At 43.5% G+C, this 15,673-nt stretch overlaps 1 protein-coding gene across 1 annotated transcript in view; it reads left to right on the top strand.

The window, feature by feature from the left end:
• LOC134745204 (nucleoprotein TPR-like) overlaps window positions 1-15,673 on the top strand; it is a 58,023-nt gene that overhangs the window by 7,216 nt on the left and 35,134 nt on the right. Inside the window, exons 2-7 of the mRNA XM_063679201.1 lie at window positions 1,433-6,322; window positions 12,441-12,640; window positions 12,813-12,902; window positions 13,321-13,459; window positions 14,151-14,425; window positions 14,845-14,973. Of these exons, the coding sequence (XP_063535271.1) occupies window positions 1,433-6,322; window positions 12,441-12,640; window positions 12,813-12,902; window positions 13,321-13,459; window positions 14,151-14,425; window positions 14,845-14,973 (5,723 nt within the window). The remainder of the gene's footprint in view (window positions 1-1,432; window positions 6,323-12,440; window positions 12,641-12,812; window positions 12,903-13,320; window positions 13,460-14,150; window positions 14,426-14,844; window positions 14,974-15,673) is intronic.

Raw genomic sequence — 15,673 nt, 5'->3', positions numbered from 1 at the left:
TTATCTGACAAAGTATCAAGCGGGAGGCGATGACTAAATTTTTTTTATAGACTATTTGCTGCCAATCCTCAACCCACCAACGGAGCGGCAGCTGACGTTCACGAGGGTTTATCATACATAGCCGTTAACTGCAAAGACAAAAACCAATCAACTTAAATAATAGTCCAATAGAACAGGTAAAATCGTTTAAATATTTAGGCAGCATAATTACTAGTGATTCCAGATGTACACAAGATATTACTACTAGAATAGCGATGGCTAAAAAAGCTTTTAACGCAAAGAAGTGCCTATTTAAAGCCCGGATATCAGACAATATACGCAAAAGGCTCATAAAAGTGTACATCTGGAGCATTGCACTGTACGGAAGCGAAACGTGGACAATGAGGCAACGTGATAGGAAGAGGCTGGAGGCTTTTGAGATGTGGTGCTGGCGTCGAATGGCTAAGATCAGTTGGACTGAAAAAAAAACCAACGAAGAGGTTTTACGTATAGTAGGAGAAAAGAGGACTTTGTTAAGAACTATAGATAATAGAAGAGGAAAGATGCTTGGGCACCTGATACGACACGACGAATTTATCAAAAACATCATAGAAGGGAAAGTTGAAGCAAAGAGGAAGGAGGGAAGACCAAGGAGAGCGTACATGCATCAAATAAAGGAAAAACTCAACGTCGTGTCGTATCAGGCTGTCAAAGAGAAGGCAGAGGACCGCGAAACATGGAAATTGCTCCACCGACAAGAGACTTACTCTTAAGTATATGATGATGAGCCGTTAACCACTATACGAGTTTTCGCCCGGGAGGCGATTGGTCATGGAAATTTGTTCCTGGCCCGCGGTCTATCACTTCATACATATAGATAAAAACTCATTTTAAGCAAGTTAACACTTATTAATAAAAAGTTTGAGCATACCATCAGGGCTCAAAAACCGTTTTATTTTTCAAATCGTTTTCGTTTATTCACCCGCGAACGAAAATAATTTCGTTTCCGTTTGCGGTTACCGGTTGAAGAACTGCTCTATTGAGATACCAGTTTATACCAATTCGCTCGCCTTACCTTTTTGAGCCAATTGATAATATCGAAGCAAGATGAGTAAGTTATTACTATATTTTTCACGTATGACAACGAGTTTAACATAGTCTCCGATAGCCGAGAGTAACCGGTATTATCGTTCCTCGCGAACCATAAAATTCCGTTTCGTCTTTTTACCGGTTAGAAGAAAGTACGTAATTTTTTAGTTCGCGTTCCGGTTTTTATTGAACGAAATAATATAACGGTTTTGGAACGATATTAACAGATATTTCAATACCGGTTCCGAGCCCTGCCTTCTATTATAATTAAGTAAGGAAAGCCATGTATGGAGTGAGATCTTACATATTTCTCTATGGTTTGGGTGTGCATTTTTTATAGTTTACTATTTGTTGTTTGTTGCAGGGGACAAGATATCTGAATTGGAAGGAGCAATAACTGAATTGACTGCAAAGTACGAAGATGCTGCAAAAAAATTGCTGGTTGCTGATGAATCCGTTGCAGAACTGGAGAAGCAACTTACAACATTAAATGCAGAACAAGACAAAGCGCGTGATAAAATTGCTCGTTTGGAAAATGAAGCCGTATCTCTTAAAAGCGCGCGCGATGCTGCAGTGGATGAAAGAAATGACTTAACACGTATATTGGAAAGGCGAGACACGGAAATTGAACGGGTAACGGCCAATGAAACATCGCTTTCACAACAACTGCGTGCAGCTATTGACGCAAAATGTGAAGCTCTTGCCCTTAATGACGAGACCCAAAGTAAAGAACTAGCTTTGCAATATCGTGAAAAACGAATAGACCAGGAAAGAACTCTTCTTAACTCTCAAATTTCTGGATTGACTGAAGAAGTCAACAGACTTACTTCAGAACTACAAACCGTAAGACTGAATAGTACCAGCAGACTAGTTAATGTCGAAACCCAATTAGCTGAAAAACTCGAAGAACTGAACGCCGCCAATGAAACGATTGCTCAGTTAAATGAGGTAAAAAAGAATTTAAATACCCGCGCCGAAAATCTAACACAGCGCCTTCTGGAACAAAGAGAAGTTGAAAACAAAATGACAGATAATTATAAAAAAGAATTGGATGCCAAAACGAAATTGGCCGATTTATTCAAAACGATGCATGATGATGCTGAGGCAAAAACTATGGAGCTAACTGAAGGTATTTCGGAACTGCAAAAGCTATTGAATGAAGCCACAGAAAAATATGGTGAATTGGAAACGAAATATAAGCAGTCCGAATTAGATCACGAAGAACTGATGGAGAAAAAGAATGAAATCATTTCTTCTTTAAAGAATGAACTAGAACATGCAAATGATCTTTTAAAGGCTGCAAATGCACAAAATCTTGACATGGCTTTAAGTGACTTAGCTCCATCTGCAGCTACGGCTAGCAAGCTTTTGAAATCAGGAATGTCCCTAACTCAAATTTATTCACAGCTAGTAAAAGTCACTGATGAACTAGCACAAGAAAAAGAAGAAAATAGACGTCTTAACATAACCATCAATACTATCGTTCAAGAACTGGAAGAAAAGGCTCCAATGCTTCAAAAACAGAAAATAGAATATGAAGAAGCAATCGAAAGTAATACAGCATTATCTCAGCAAATTGATTCATTGGTGATTGAATGCAACAGGCTAAGAGACGACTACAATGAGTCCTCTAAAATTGCTAACCATTATAGTCGCGAAAACACTAGACTCAAAGGAGAGCTTGCAGATTTGGGAAGACAGGTTTGCTTCTTGTTGAAGGAAATTGAACACAGTCGCGGAGGGTTACTTCCTAATGGCGACCATGATGCCTCTAATACTGCCTCAAATGCAACAAACTCGTCAGATTTAAGTTCATCTAGGATCATATCTAAAACTTTAGTAACTTTCAGTGACATACAAGAGCTACAAGCAAACAATCAAAAACTGCTGCGCATGGTCCGCGATTTGACTGATAAGCAAGAAGAATTCGAGAGACACAAAGAACAATTTGAGACAGGCGAAATGCAAAATAAAATAGAGACACTGAAGAACAGAGTTCTAGAACTAACTGAAGCTCAAGATCGCCAGACTAAAATGGTGAATGGTCTAATTAGACAACGTGACATGTTTAAGAAATTGTATCATGACCTTATGAAAGGCAAACGCCACGAAATGAGTTCCGTATTGGAAGATATTGACATGGAAAAAGGAGACTCATTTACTATGGATACTACTGAAAAACCCCTAAAACCAGCAGTTCAGACACCTGCTCTAGAAATAAAATTAAAAGAAACTGAGAAACACCTGGAACTATTGAAAGAAGAATATAAAACATACAAAGAAGAAAAACTAATAAACGAGAAAATGTTGTTTGAACAAATTGATAACATGCGACAAGAGATATCAAAACTGACGGCGGCAAATAGCAAAAGCTCATCAACCTCGGAATATAATAACGAGAGACTAAAAACCTTGCAAACAAATGTTACTACTTATAAAAAGCAGATCGCATCACTGGAAGAAAAGAACAAAGCTTATAATGCGACCATTGCTAAGCATGAAGTTTCTCTGCAACACTTGCGTGATGAGGCACTGAATGCCCAGGGTAAACTTGCTGCTGCTGAAATACAAGTAGAAAACTTAAGATTGGAATGCAAATTACTGAGAGACACTGAGTTACGACTGCAGACTGAAAAAGAAATATTAAATCGAGAACGTCAGGGTCAATCTTTATTGTTGAAAAACCTTGAATTAATTAAGGCAAGCTTAGAGCGAGTTGAAGTTGAAACCCGCTCAAAAATTGAGTCGCGCTTAGACGAAGCAACGAGAGAATGCTCTGCTTTAAGAAGGAGGCTACAGGAAGAACAAGACAGATTTAGAGAATTAGCGTCGCATCTTGAACGTCAAACTGAAACCGCTAAATCGCGTATGCAAGAAGAAAAAGATGCAGCAGACCAACTGAGAAAGGAAATGGCACAACTACGTGCAGATTTCTCTGAAAAAAATAAAGCTAATGAAGAACTTGCAAAGAAACTTAAGATTGCATTGACACCCAATTCAGATGGTTCGTTTGATTCTATGAAGAAGATAAAAGAGTTGGAAAACAAACTTTCAGACAGAGAGGCAGAAATCCAATCTCTACAAGCACAGTTGAATGTAGCAAGGGAACACATTAAACAGTACTGTGACATATCAGAAGGCGCCGAAAAAGAGCTTAAAACACTTCATACTGAGTATGAAACATATAAGTCTGAATCAGAGGCGAAACTTTCTGACTATACACAAAAATTACAACACCTTGAAGAAAAATGTGGTGAACTTGAAGCAGAGCTTACTCTACAAGCTAATGGAGAGCAGTCTACTAGTAATAATGCTCTAAGGCGAGAGCTCGCAGAAGCTAAAGAAGAATTAAAGACCGCATTAGCTAATTATGATAATTGCCAGTCGGAGCTTGCAGCCATGCGAGCAGAGATAGATAAAATGTCAGAAGCTGTCAATAAAGCTGAAGAAAAATATAATCATGAAATGATGCTTCATTCAACTGACATTCAAGCTTTGTCTAATGTGAAAGAAGAATTATCTAGAGCTCAAAATCAAATTAATGAATTAGTTGCGTTAAAAAATAATGCTGTTGAGAACTTAGAAACGGAAAAAGCTGCTTGGGCTGAGAGAGAAAAAATGATTGCTGCAGAAAACGCTCAGTTGATGGAGCGGTTTAAGGATCTGAATGACCAGAATTCATTGTTACATAACCAGATTCAAGCATTAGGCACTCAGTTGTCCGTTACGCATGCCTCAAGATCCATGTCGGAAAGCATGAACGAATCAGCCAACGATTCGTCCATGAATGTTTCGGTTTCTGAGGAAGATGGAAAATCGTCAGAACAATTGTTCCAAATTGTAAAGTTCCTTAGGAAAGAAAAAGATATTGCTATGGCGAAATCTGACATTCTTAACGCAGAGAACATGCGACTGAAGTCGCAGTTGGAAATTGCGGAGAAACAACTCGATAGTGCCAAGTTGACGTTAGCTACTGAAAGAGAAAAATCAGAAATAAGCATGGTGACTGTGAACAAGCAATCTGATATTCTTAGAAAAGTCGAAACACTCAATGCTTTGACAGATAGCAACAGAATTCTTAGACAAGAACGTGATACTTTAACAAGTCGCGTAGAGGAACTTACTGCATCAACCAGGCAGCTCGAAGAGAAATTAGCTCCACTGCAGGAAAAAATCAATGACATGAGTTCAAGGAATGAGACATTACAATCCGAAAATACATCACTAAAAGCAGATTCTGCTCGTTGGCGAACTCGTGTCAACGCTTTAGTCGAACGCGCCAACAAAACCAGCCCAGAAGACTGGAAGAGGCTTCAAAATGAAAGGGAGACTCTAGCGAAGATGTTAACCAGCGAAAAAGAGAACAACAGAAAGGCAAATGAGGAACTTGGAGCACTTAGAGTCGAGAAGAGTAAGTTAGAAGAGCAATATACAGTATTATCGCGGCAGCAAAGTACTGTGGTTGAAGAAAACAAGAGGTTATCAGAGGAAATAAATACACTCAGGGATGACATAGCTAGAGTTACCGAGGAACTTACCAAGGTAAAAACAGAGCTTGTTACAGCTCTTGAAACAAATGCTAAGCTTACTGAAGAAGTAGCCAGTAAAGATGCTTCTCTCAATGATATAAGAAACAAGGAAATGCAAATTAGAAAAATAGCTAAGAAATACAAGGTGCAGTATGAAGAGTTAGCTAAGACCGTTGAAGAAGAAAAGAAGAAGACAGAAGGGGAAGCTGCAGCCGCCGACGCTGCTTCGGCCGAGAGCGCTAAGAAGATGGATGCACAACTCACTGAAATACAAGCTCAATTAGAATCTGAGAAAGCCAATAATGAGAAATTAAAACAGGAAATTGAAAGTCTTAGAACGGCAAATACCGACAAAGAAGAGAAGGCTAAAGTAGTATTGAAACAAGCTAAGAATAAGATAGTTCAATTGACTGAGCTGAAAAATACACTGAGTCGCGAATTGGACGAGTCGCGTACCAAAATAGGTGCTATTGAGCAAAGTAATCGTGATGAGCAAGACGTGAGGTTGGCTCTGATTAAGTCGCAGTACGAGGGCCGTGTGTCGCGACTCGAGAAGGAGCGAACGGAGGCTCAAGCGGAAAAGACTCGAGAGATCGAAGCGCTACAACAGAAGGTTACGATGCTGCAACGGCAGCTTCAGAGCCAAGCCTCGGCGTCCAAGCAACAGACTGCTACCGAGAAAACCACAACGGACCCGCCCACGGCGAACATCAAACCGATGGCTGGTAAGTTCAATGTCCCATAATTTGATGTTGCCATAATTCGGCTACGACTGCTGCCTCTGCCTAGTTTACGACTTCCTATTTCCTGTCAAATTAGCCAGTTTTTTCCTTCTATACAAATCTACTAGAATTAGATACTACTAAAAATCAGTCATTATTTAACTCGAGGGGCCAGCCTGCCAAATATGTTTCCTTGATCGTTAGAAATAGTTATTTTTAATACAGTTGCTCAAAAAGTGCTACTTTGTTTAGCATGCGGAAAGTTGGTATTCGCGAACTAGTGCTTTTTACTTTTCCAATTTTTTTTAATTTATACTTGTTCCAATTTATGACTACTAATTGATGAGTGTTAATATTAGTTTCCTTTAAACGTCGTAATCAACATAAAAACCTACTGTTAATGTAAGAATACGAAAAATATACATATTACATATTTTATTACTTACCTCTTCATCATTATAACACGTTTATTTTTAATATTGAAGATTGAAAAACCGTTCATAATAAGTTGTCTGCATGGAACGGAATAGCTATGGAAGGTAGAGGTAGGAATAGCTGCTGAAACGCCTGTCAAAGAAGAGGCGTTTTTTCTTACTGCAAGCTAAGTTTCCAAAGGCACCATTCGATATTGTTTTTATTCCTTACTTGTTGTTTTTCTTATTTTTTCGCAACTGTATTAAAAAACGTCGTTCGATACACGTGCGGAAATGTCATTCTTCACTCGTCCCGAGTCTTGCCACTCGCCTACGGCTCGTGGCAAGATATCTCGGTACGCGTGTGGTAATGACATACTTTCCGCACTAGCATCGAAATATACTATTGTTTTACAAGGGCTCGGGTTTTATTGTTTTTGTTGTTTAACCTCTCATGCTAATATTGATACCCGAGCAAGCGAAAGATTCAAGGCACGAGGGTTAAACAAATTTTGCCACCGAGTGAAACAAAATTTTTCACCACATCAACACAAGGAAAATACTAACTGTAAAATATCAAATAAAATCAATTCAAAATGAATGTTCATCATCATCATCATCATCATCATGTCAGCCGATAGACGTCCACTGCTGGACATAGGCCTCCCCCAAGGCTCGCCACTCCGACCGATCCTGTGCCGCTCGCATCCACCGAATTCCCGCGACCTTCAACAGGTCGTCGCTCCATCTCGTTGGAGGCGTACCAGCAGTTCGTCTTCCGGTACGCGTACGCCACTCCAGAACCTTCCGGCCCCACCGGCCATCAGTTCTGCGAGCAATATGCCCCGCCCACTGCCACTTAAGGTTTGCAATTCTGCGAGATATGTCGGTGACTCTAGTTCTACTGCGGATATCATCATTTCTGTCTCTATCACGCAGAGAAACCCCGACCATAGCTCTCTCCATTGCCCTTTGCGTGACCTTGAGCCTTCATATGAGGCCCATCGTTAGCGCCCACGTCTCAGATACGTATGTCATCACTGGCAACACACACTGGTCAAAGACTTTTGACTTAAGACACTGCGTCAATTTGGACGAAAAGATACTGTGGAGCTTCCCGAACGCTGCCCACCCGAGTCGGATTCGACGAGTGACCTCTTTCTCGAAGTTGGACCTACCTAACTGGACTGTTTGTCCTAGGTATACATAATCGTCAACAACTTCGAGCGCAGAGCCTCCGATTAATACGGGAGTTGGCACAACATGGACGTTAGACATGATCTTCGTCTTGTCCATGTTCATTTTCAGACCAACTCGTTCAGATACTCTGCTGAGATCAGCGAGCATCGCACTGAGGTCTCAGCCATGACTACGATATCATCGGCAAACCGAAGGTGAGTGATGTACTCGCCATTTACATTGATGCCTCGTCCTTTCCAGTCTAAAACCTTGAAGGCATCCTCAAATGCAGCGGTGAACAGCTTTGGGGAGATTACGTCTCCTTGTCCGACTCCCCGCTGCAATGGAATAGGCTTCAAGCTCTGGCCCTGTAGTCGGACGGACATGGTGGCGTTTTCGTACAAACACTTAAGCACTTCGATATACCGGTAGTCAATTTGGCACCTTTGGAGAGACTGCAGCACAGCCCAAGTCTCGATCGAATCGAAGGCTTTCTCGTAGTCCACAAATGCAAGGCAAAGGGGGAGGTTATACTCCTCAGTCTTCTGTATAACCTGCCGCAACGCATGTATGTGGTCTACGGTACTATAGCCTTTACAGAAACCTGCTTGTTCGGGAGGCTGGAAGTCGTCAAACCTGCGTGCGAGACGGTTCGTGATGACTCTCGAAAACAGCTTGTAAACATGGCTCAGAAGTGAGATGGGTCTATAATTCTTCAGCAAGGTGTTATCACCTTTTTGAAGAAGTGCACCACCACACTTCTGTTCCATGCTTGCGGCGTTTTTCCTTCGCGCATGACGGAACTAAACAGCGTCTGAAGGGCCTTAAGGACCCGCCAAAGGTTTACCACCCCCCTTCAGGAGTTCGGCCGTAATTCCGTCATCACCTGGGGCTTTGCCATTCTTAAGCTGTTTGAGAGCCATACTAATCTCGTACAGGCTGACGTCCGGGATATCTTCGGTATAGTGTCGAGTTAGTCTAGCTCTAGGGTCTCTAGCTAGATCCATGACGGGTGCTCGGGTTGTTGTGTATAACTGTCCATAGAACTTCTCGACTTCTCCCAAGAGCTCAGGTTTGGATGAAATGATCCTGCCGTCGTCGGTCTTCAGTTTTGTCAGTTGGCTTTGGCCAATAGACAGATCTCTGGCAAACACCTTCGAGCCTCTGTTGCGCTTAATAGCCTCTTCAATACTGTTAGTATTGAATCGGCGTATATCGCGCTTCAGAGACTTTGAGATCTGTCTGTTGAGCTGCCTATAACGACAACGTCACCTTGCGACTGCAGAATCATCTCACGCCTCACCTCCATGAGCTTGAGAGTGGAGTCCGAGAGTGTGTTGGTTCTTGTAATACCGCCGTAAAGTATCTGGGCGTTACGCTTGATGAAAATCTTAATTTCAAAAAGCACATCGAAATAATGTCTACTAGAGTCAGAAAGGTGATATTTATTATGAAGCTGCTACGAAATTCTGCTACGAGGGAATTGCTTAAAATTGTATACACTTCGATATGCGAATCCATCCTGTCTTACTGCATTGGCGTGTGGGGTGGCTCCACTAGCTCTGCACTACTGCCTCTCGAAAGGGCCCAAAGGTTTGTGCTCAAGGTCATTCTTGGGAAGCCTCGGTGGTTTTCAACGGTCACCCTTTATAAAGACGCGGATGTTCTTAGTGTGAGGCAATTAATGATCCTACGAGTTGAAACTCACGTGCATCGAAAATCTATAAATTCCGAAGAATATCTTACCCTAATCCGTAATCGAATCTTCAAAATTCCTACTCCCATCACACAATCCGCATTCGCGAGGCGTTTGCCTAACTCCCTGCATCCGTATATTTACAATACAGTGGTAAAGGCCTGCAACATATCTAAAAAGTCTCCTCTTGAAGCAAAATTCGTAATTAAGAACTGGTTGAAAAGTCTTAACTACAGTCAGACTGAAATGCTGCTGAAGGTCGTCACCTAATCACTTACGTATGCTAACAATCTATGTAGCCTTACATGCACAACCCAACACACACACACACACACACACACACACACACACAGACATACTTTTTCTTTAATTTTTCTTTCTTTAAATTAGTTAATTTCTTTAATTATTACTTCTATTAATGTCACCTAGTTTTTTACTTAACCTCTGGTTGTATATTGCGAATCCGGCTACCACGTGACAGGCATAGCCTAGTGTGGGGCCACAGGATAATATCTAATGTTATTAAGGTTTTTTCTTTTAAATAAATATTCTTATTCTTGTACGACGAGTCTTGAAGAACTTGGACCCGACCGTATGAACAGCTTCCACAAACCCGTCGTTGTAATCGTCCATGTCGCTAGCTAGGCATTCGAACCGGTTTTGAAGTTCGAGCTGAAAGCTCTCGGGGTTTTGGAACTGGGCCGGTGCCGGGCGGAGCGTAGACTTTATCAGTCGAGATCTCTCCAGCCTAAATTGAATATTCAGTGTGCCTCTTACCATACGGTGATCGCTCCCGGTTTTGACCGAATTGATCACAGAAACATCACTGAATATTTGCTTCTTCGTCGACATGATAAAGTCGATCTCATTCCTTGTTGCACCGTCAGGGCTCACCCAGGTCCACTTCCTGTGCTCACGTTTCCTGAAGAAGGAGTTCATCATATAGAGTCCTTCCTTCTCCATGAAACCAGCCAGTAGGTGGCCCCGGTGATTCCTACGCCCCACTCCAAATTGCCCCACTCTCAGCTCTTCACCGTCTTGTTTACCCAGCTTAGCGTTGAAGTCCCCCATAACAACTGCGAAGTGAGTTTTGGAGCTATGCATGGCTCTGGAGATATCCTCATACATAGCCTCCACCTCATCGTCGGAGTGTGTCGAGGTCGGTGCGTAGACCTGTATGACCTTCAACGAATAACGTTGGTTCATGCACTGAGTACAAGGCACGCTACCCTGTTCGACACACCCTCGATCTTCACCACGTTGTTTACGAGGGACTTGTGGACGATAAACCCGACACCTCCCTGGGACTGTTGTTCGCCCTCCTGGAAATAGAGCAAGTTGCCGGAATTCAGAGTTATCATGTCCTCCCCCTTTCTACGGACTTCTGATAACCATATGATTCCCCAACGTAACCTGCTTAATTCTTCCTCCAGTTCTAATAACTTTTCGTCGGTCCGCAGCGTTATTGCCAGGGCCCAGGGTTGTCGGTTATGGTAGCCGGGCCTCTACCGGTGATTCACTGTAGCACCCCCTGCCCCGCCATTACCCTGGCCGCTACCGGAGCCAGGAATATTCGGGGCGGGGCAGGAATAGCCGGGGACTATTTTTTTTGTTTTTATCCCTTGGGGGGATTGCCGTAGTCGCCACGCTTGGCAGGCGGGTTGGCGACCGCAGTTTGATAGAGGTAGTTCTCGGAGGACGCTGCTGCCCATCCACCGGATATCCTTAAGTCGCCTCTTACGACACCCACGGAAAGAGAATAGGGAAAATGAATGTTATTATATGTATTATTTATCATTATGTTCAAAATCATCATTTAAAAGTCAATTCTACCAGCCAACATAAGGAAACAACTCAAAATTTGCATTTGATTACTTTGCCCCACACATGGACAAAATGCAACTTTCTCATCACCATCAGTTTTTGAACAATCAAGAGAGCCTTTAGCTGGTGTGGTGGAATAGTTATTTGTGCAACAAGAGAGGAAAGTTGGTTTTTCTTGCGAGTGTTTATTTTGAGTCCCGAGAAAGCGAAAGATTATTCTAAGTTAGAATCTTGACCTTAGCGAGGGACTCAAAAACACGAGATGTAAAATAACTTTGCTCTCGTGCTGCACACATAATTTTTCACCTCAGTAGTGAGAACATATTAAAGGTTAAAATGTATTTCGAATTACACAGAATAATACAGAGAAAAAAAATTGTAATAAAAGTATGAAGTGGCAGTTCATGGCCTTCACTAAATTAAAAAGCTACTTTGTTTCACTCCAGGGAGTGACGAAAGTAGGCTTGTTCGAGCTGCTGAGGTGAAATAGTAGATTGTTAACCAAGGGATGAAATGCACTCATTTCTGCCGAGGTATTTTGGCGCTCGAACGCAGTGAGAGCGCCAATAGTCCGAGGCTGAAATGATGCATTTCACCCGAGTTAAACACTCTACTTTTCATTTCGAATACGAGGAAAGTAAAATGCATGTGTTTTCTTTAAGACATGACTAAGTATACATTTTTATGGTATTTCTTAAGGGTACTTTCAGTTAACAATTTATGCAAAAGTATCGTTATTTATGGAATGGACAGTCAAATATCAGAATGGAAATTGTATAACAAATCCATTTAAACTAAAATTTCAATTGCTTATCCTAAAAAAAATTAAAAAATCGTACTTCGAACGTAAAATGCTCTAGTGCAGACACGTATCATTTTCTGCACACCTTTTAGAACAACAACGACCCTCTTTCAGAGCATGAGAAATGAAAACAAAATTGCCAGAGAGTTAAGAACGGAGGATTTCCAGTTTTGTTATTACAGCTCGCACAACTAACTTTCGTTTTAGGCGTAGCCCAACAAAGCGCACACACGATGGCGCGCGGGCGCGGCGGCGAGACGCCGCTCGCGTCCATCCGGCCCATGGCGCAGGTCGGCCCCACGGCTCCGCACGACGCGCACACCACGGAGTACATGCCTGCGTCATCCTCGCGCCCGCTGCCCCGCGCCGCGCTCGCTGCATCCACCGCCCCGCCCGAATCCACGCAGGTTTGTGCAAGTCTTTTACACCCGACGAGACGCCACAGTAGCAGATGTATGAACACGCGCTACCTAAATACTAATCAATGTCTAAACAGACTCTCACGCGCAGTGCGCCGGCAGCGTATCTTTAATCCTCCTCAAATATTTCCTAAAAATAAACAATGTTCTTGAATTTCAGGACATGGACACCAGCGAAGCTGGTATGGGCAGTTCAGGTTCTAGTGACAGTTCTGCACAACCTTCGTCGCATTCCCAAGCTCCACAGCAAGTAAGTTGTTTAATACATATGTTATAGATAGAACAATCCGTATATCTACGTTATTTACATAGTAGATTCCTGTCTATAGTACTTAAGCATAAAGTTTTGCGTTCACTTGGGCGGCTTTTACATTTTAGGGTTCCGTACCCAAAGGGTAAAAACGGGACCCTATTACTAAGACTCCACTATCCGTCTGTCTGTCACCAGGTTGTATTTCATGAACCGTGATAGGTAAACAGTTGAAATTTTCACAGATGATGTATTTATGTTGCCGCTATAACCACAAATACTAAAAACAGAATAAAATAGGGCTCCTATACAAGAAGCGTGATTTTTTGCCGTTTTTTGCGTAATGGTACGGAAACCTTCATGCGCTCGTCCGTCTCGTACTTGGCCGCTTTTACTAATAGTCGTGTTATTATTGCAGGCCGTGGCACTCGTGCTGCCGCGTATCGAGCAGCCGAGCGGCGCGAGCTCCGGCGCGGCCGTCTCCGGCTCGGCGTCCGGCTCCGCCGCAGTCACCAGCGTTGCCGCACCGGCTGCTCCTTCTTCTGTTTCGTTACAAGGTACTGTTATTAAGCTCACACACATTTGCTTGTAGAATCGAGAACAGTTTATTGGCGACCATAAACCGTAGAGCGGACAGCTAGTGAAGGCCTTCAACAAGATGGATCGAAGACGACCGTCGCACTAGTAATGCCGCGTATCGAGCAGCCGAGCGAGCTCCGTAATTCCGGCTCGGCGTCGGCTGCCGTCACTAGCGTAACTGCAGCAGCTGCTTTGTTGTAAGGTGACTACTATTATTAAGCTCACACATTTAAGATTCTTGCTAGTGGGACCGATGGGGCAACCACAAACCGTGAGCGCACAGCCAGTGATGGCATTCGACAGGATATGAAGGAACTCCTGTTTGAGGGAAGTGTACAACCGGTCATTGAGGTCATCCTTCAGGGAGGCATAAGCCCTTTAGTGGACGCTTGTCGGCCGATTTGATGATGAAGTGTGTTTAACAAAGTTCCTTGGGATTAAGTGAAAAACTATTTTAGTGAATTGATTTCCAGCCTTTCCAGATATTACCTCTTTGAGGTTTTACATGGTTTACATTTTACCCGTATGGGCCATATGATATGTTATGGGTTACCTGAGGGCCACGGAACGCACGTTGGACGTTGACGCCGACCGCAATTAATTTGTTTTATCAAAGTATGGCGGTCGGCGTCAGTTTCCATAGCGCTTCATATTGACATTGTTGTTTAGGCGCGACCAGCGGCACGCCTACCTCCGCCGCCAGCGCCCAGCCCTCCGGAGGCGTCAGCACGTCCCACGCGCCCGCCGGTGTCAGCACCACGCACCCGCCCGGCGTCAGCACGTCGCAACCCCCGGCGGGGGTCAGCACGTCCCAGCCCCCGGCGGGGGTCAGCACGTCGCAGCCCCCGGCGGGGGTGAGCACGTCGCAGCCGCCGCCCGACGCGCGCCCGCCCAAGCGCAGGCTCCAGTCGCGCCCCGTCACCGCCAAGCGGACCAGGGTGCAGGTAACTACTGATCCCCGACCCGAACTACCCTCCTCTCTCTAGGCCCGATCACCGATTGACGTCCTGCGATGGGTGAACGAGAACGTCACGTGCGATAGAAATGTTCCTGTCTTGCAATGTCACGTTGTACGCAGCGTATGATCTAATTAGATAATACAATTAATAGAATCAGGTGTTATTTTGCGGAAATCCATACTCACAATATCTAGCCTAGTGCAATGATGACAATATTTATTCTTTAAAACCTTACACACACATCACAATTTTGCATTACCTTACATATTGAGAGTGGCTCATTTATTTCATTATTTGCTCTGGCGGTCCAAAAAAGCCAACAGACCTCAAAATTGTTAATAATATTTTGATAATACAACATGTATTATATAATAAGCTCACAATCCCAATTAATTTTAAAGCAGGGCTTCGAACGGTCAGTGGAAGTAGAGTATCAGGTGCCGACGTCGTCCCGCTGCGACCAGGACGACGAGGGCGTGATCGTGGTCGACTCCGAGGAGGACGACGAGCGCTGCTCCGGCACCATGTACAGGGTACGATCTTATCTTTTCTATGCCTGCTCTACACTATCGGCGATGATCGGTGATAGTATCATCGACGAGATCATCGTGCAAGCATCCACACGATCGCCTGTCAACGCAACCACCCGGCGATTCCCTTTGATGCATGCCCAAAAACCGACAACTCACGGGTCGCAGGCGATGATAGACGATGACTGGCGGGGACTGCCGAGTATGCCCTCTACACTATCGTGCCCGCCAGTCATCGTCTGTCATCGCCGATAATGTAGAGGAGCCATTACAGTGAGCTCGGTGGAGATGCGGTAGAGGAACACTAGCTGTCGACGTCGTCCCATTATAGTACCTCATCCGACGAGTGCCGCTATTAGATACTCAAATTGCGATAAATATATGATACAGCACATTTTAAACGAATACTACGTTGATACGGACAATTTTTTGCCAGTTTACTGGGGTGTTTTTTAGGGTTCCGTACCCAAAGGGTAAAAACGGGACCCTATTACTAAGACTCCGCTGTCCGTCTGTCACCAGGCTGTATCTCATGAACCGTGATAGCTAGACAGTTGACATTTTCGCAGATGATGTATTTCTGTTGCCGCTATAACAACAAATACTAAAAACAGAATAATATAAATATTTAAATGGGGCTCCCATACAACAAACGTGATTTTTTTGCTGTTTCTTTCCGTAATGGTACGGAACCCTTCGTGCG

The sequence above is a fragment of the Cydia strobilella genome, chromosome 11 (genome assembly GCF_947568885.1).
Source record: "Cydia strobilella chromosome 11, ilCydStro3.1, whole genome shotgun sequence".
Lineage (NCBI taxonomy): Eukaryota > Metazoa > Arthropoda > Insecta > Lepidoptera > Tortricidae > Cydia > Cydia strobilella.
The sequence above is the reverse complement of the archived record's forward strand: the minus strand, read 5'-3'. Positions and strand labels throughout refer to the sequence as shown.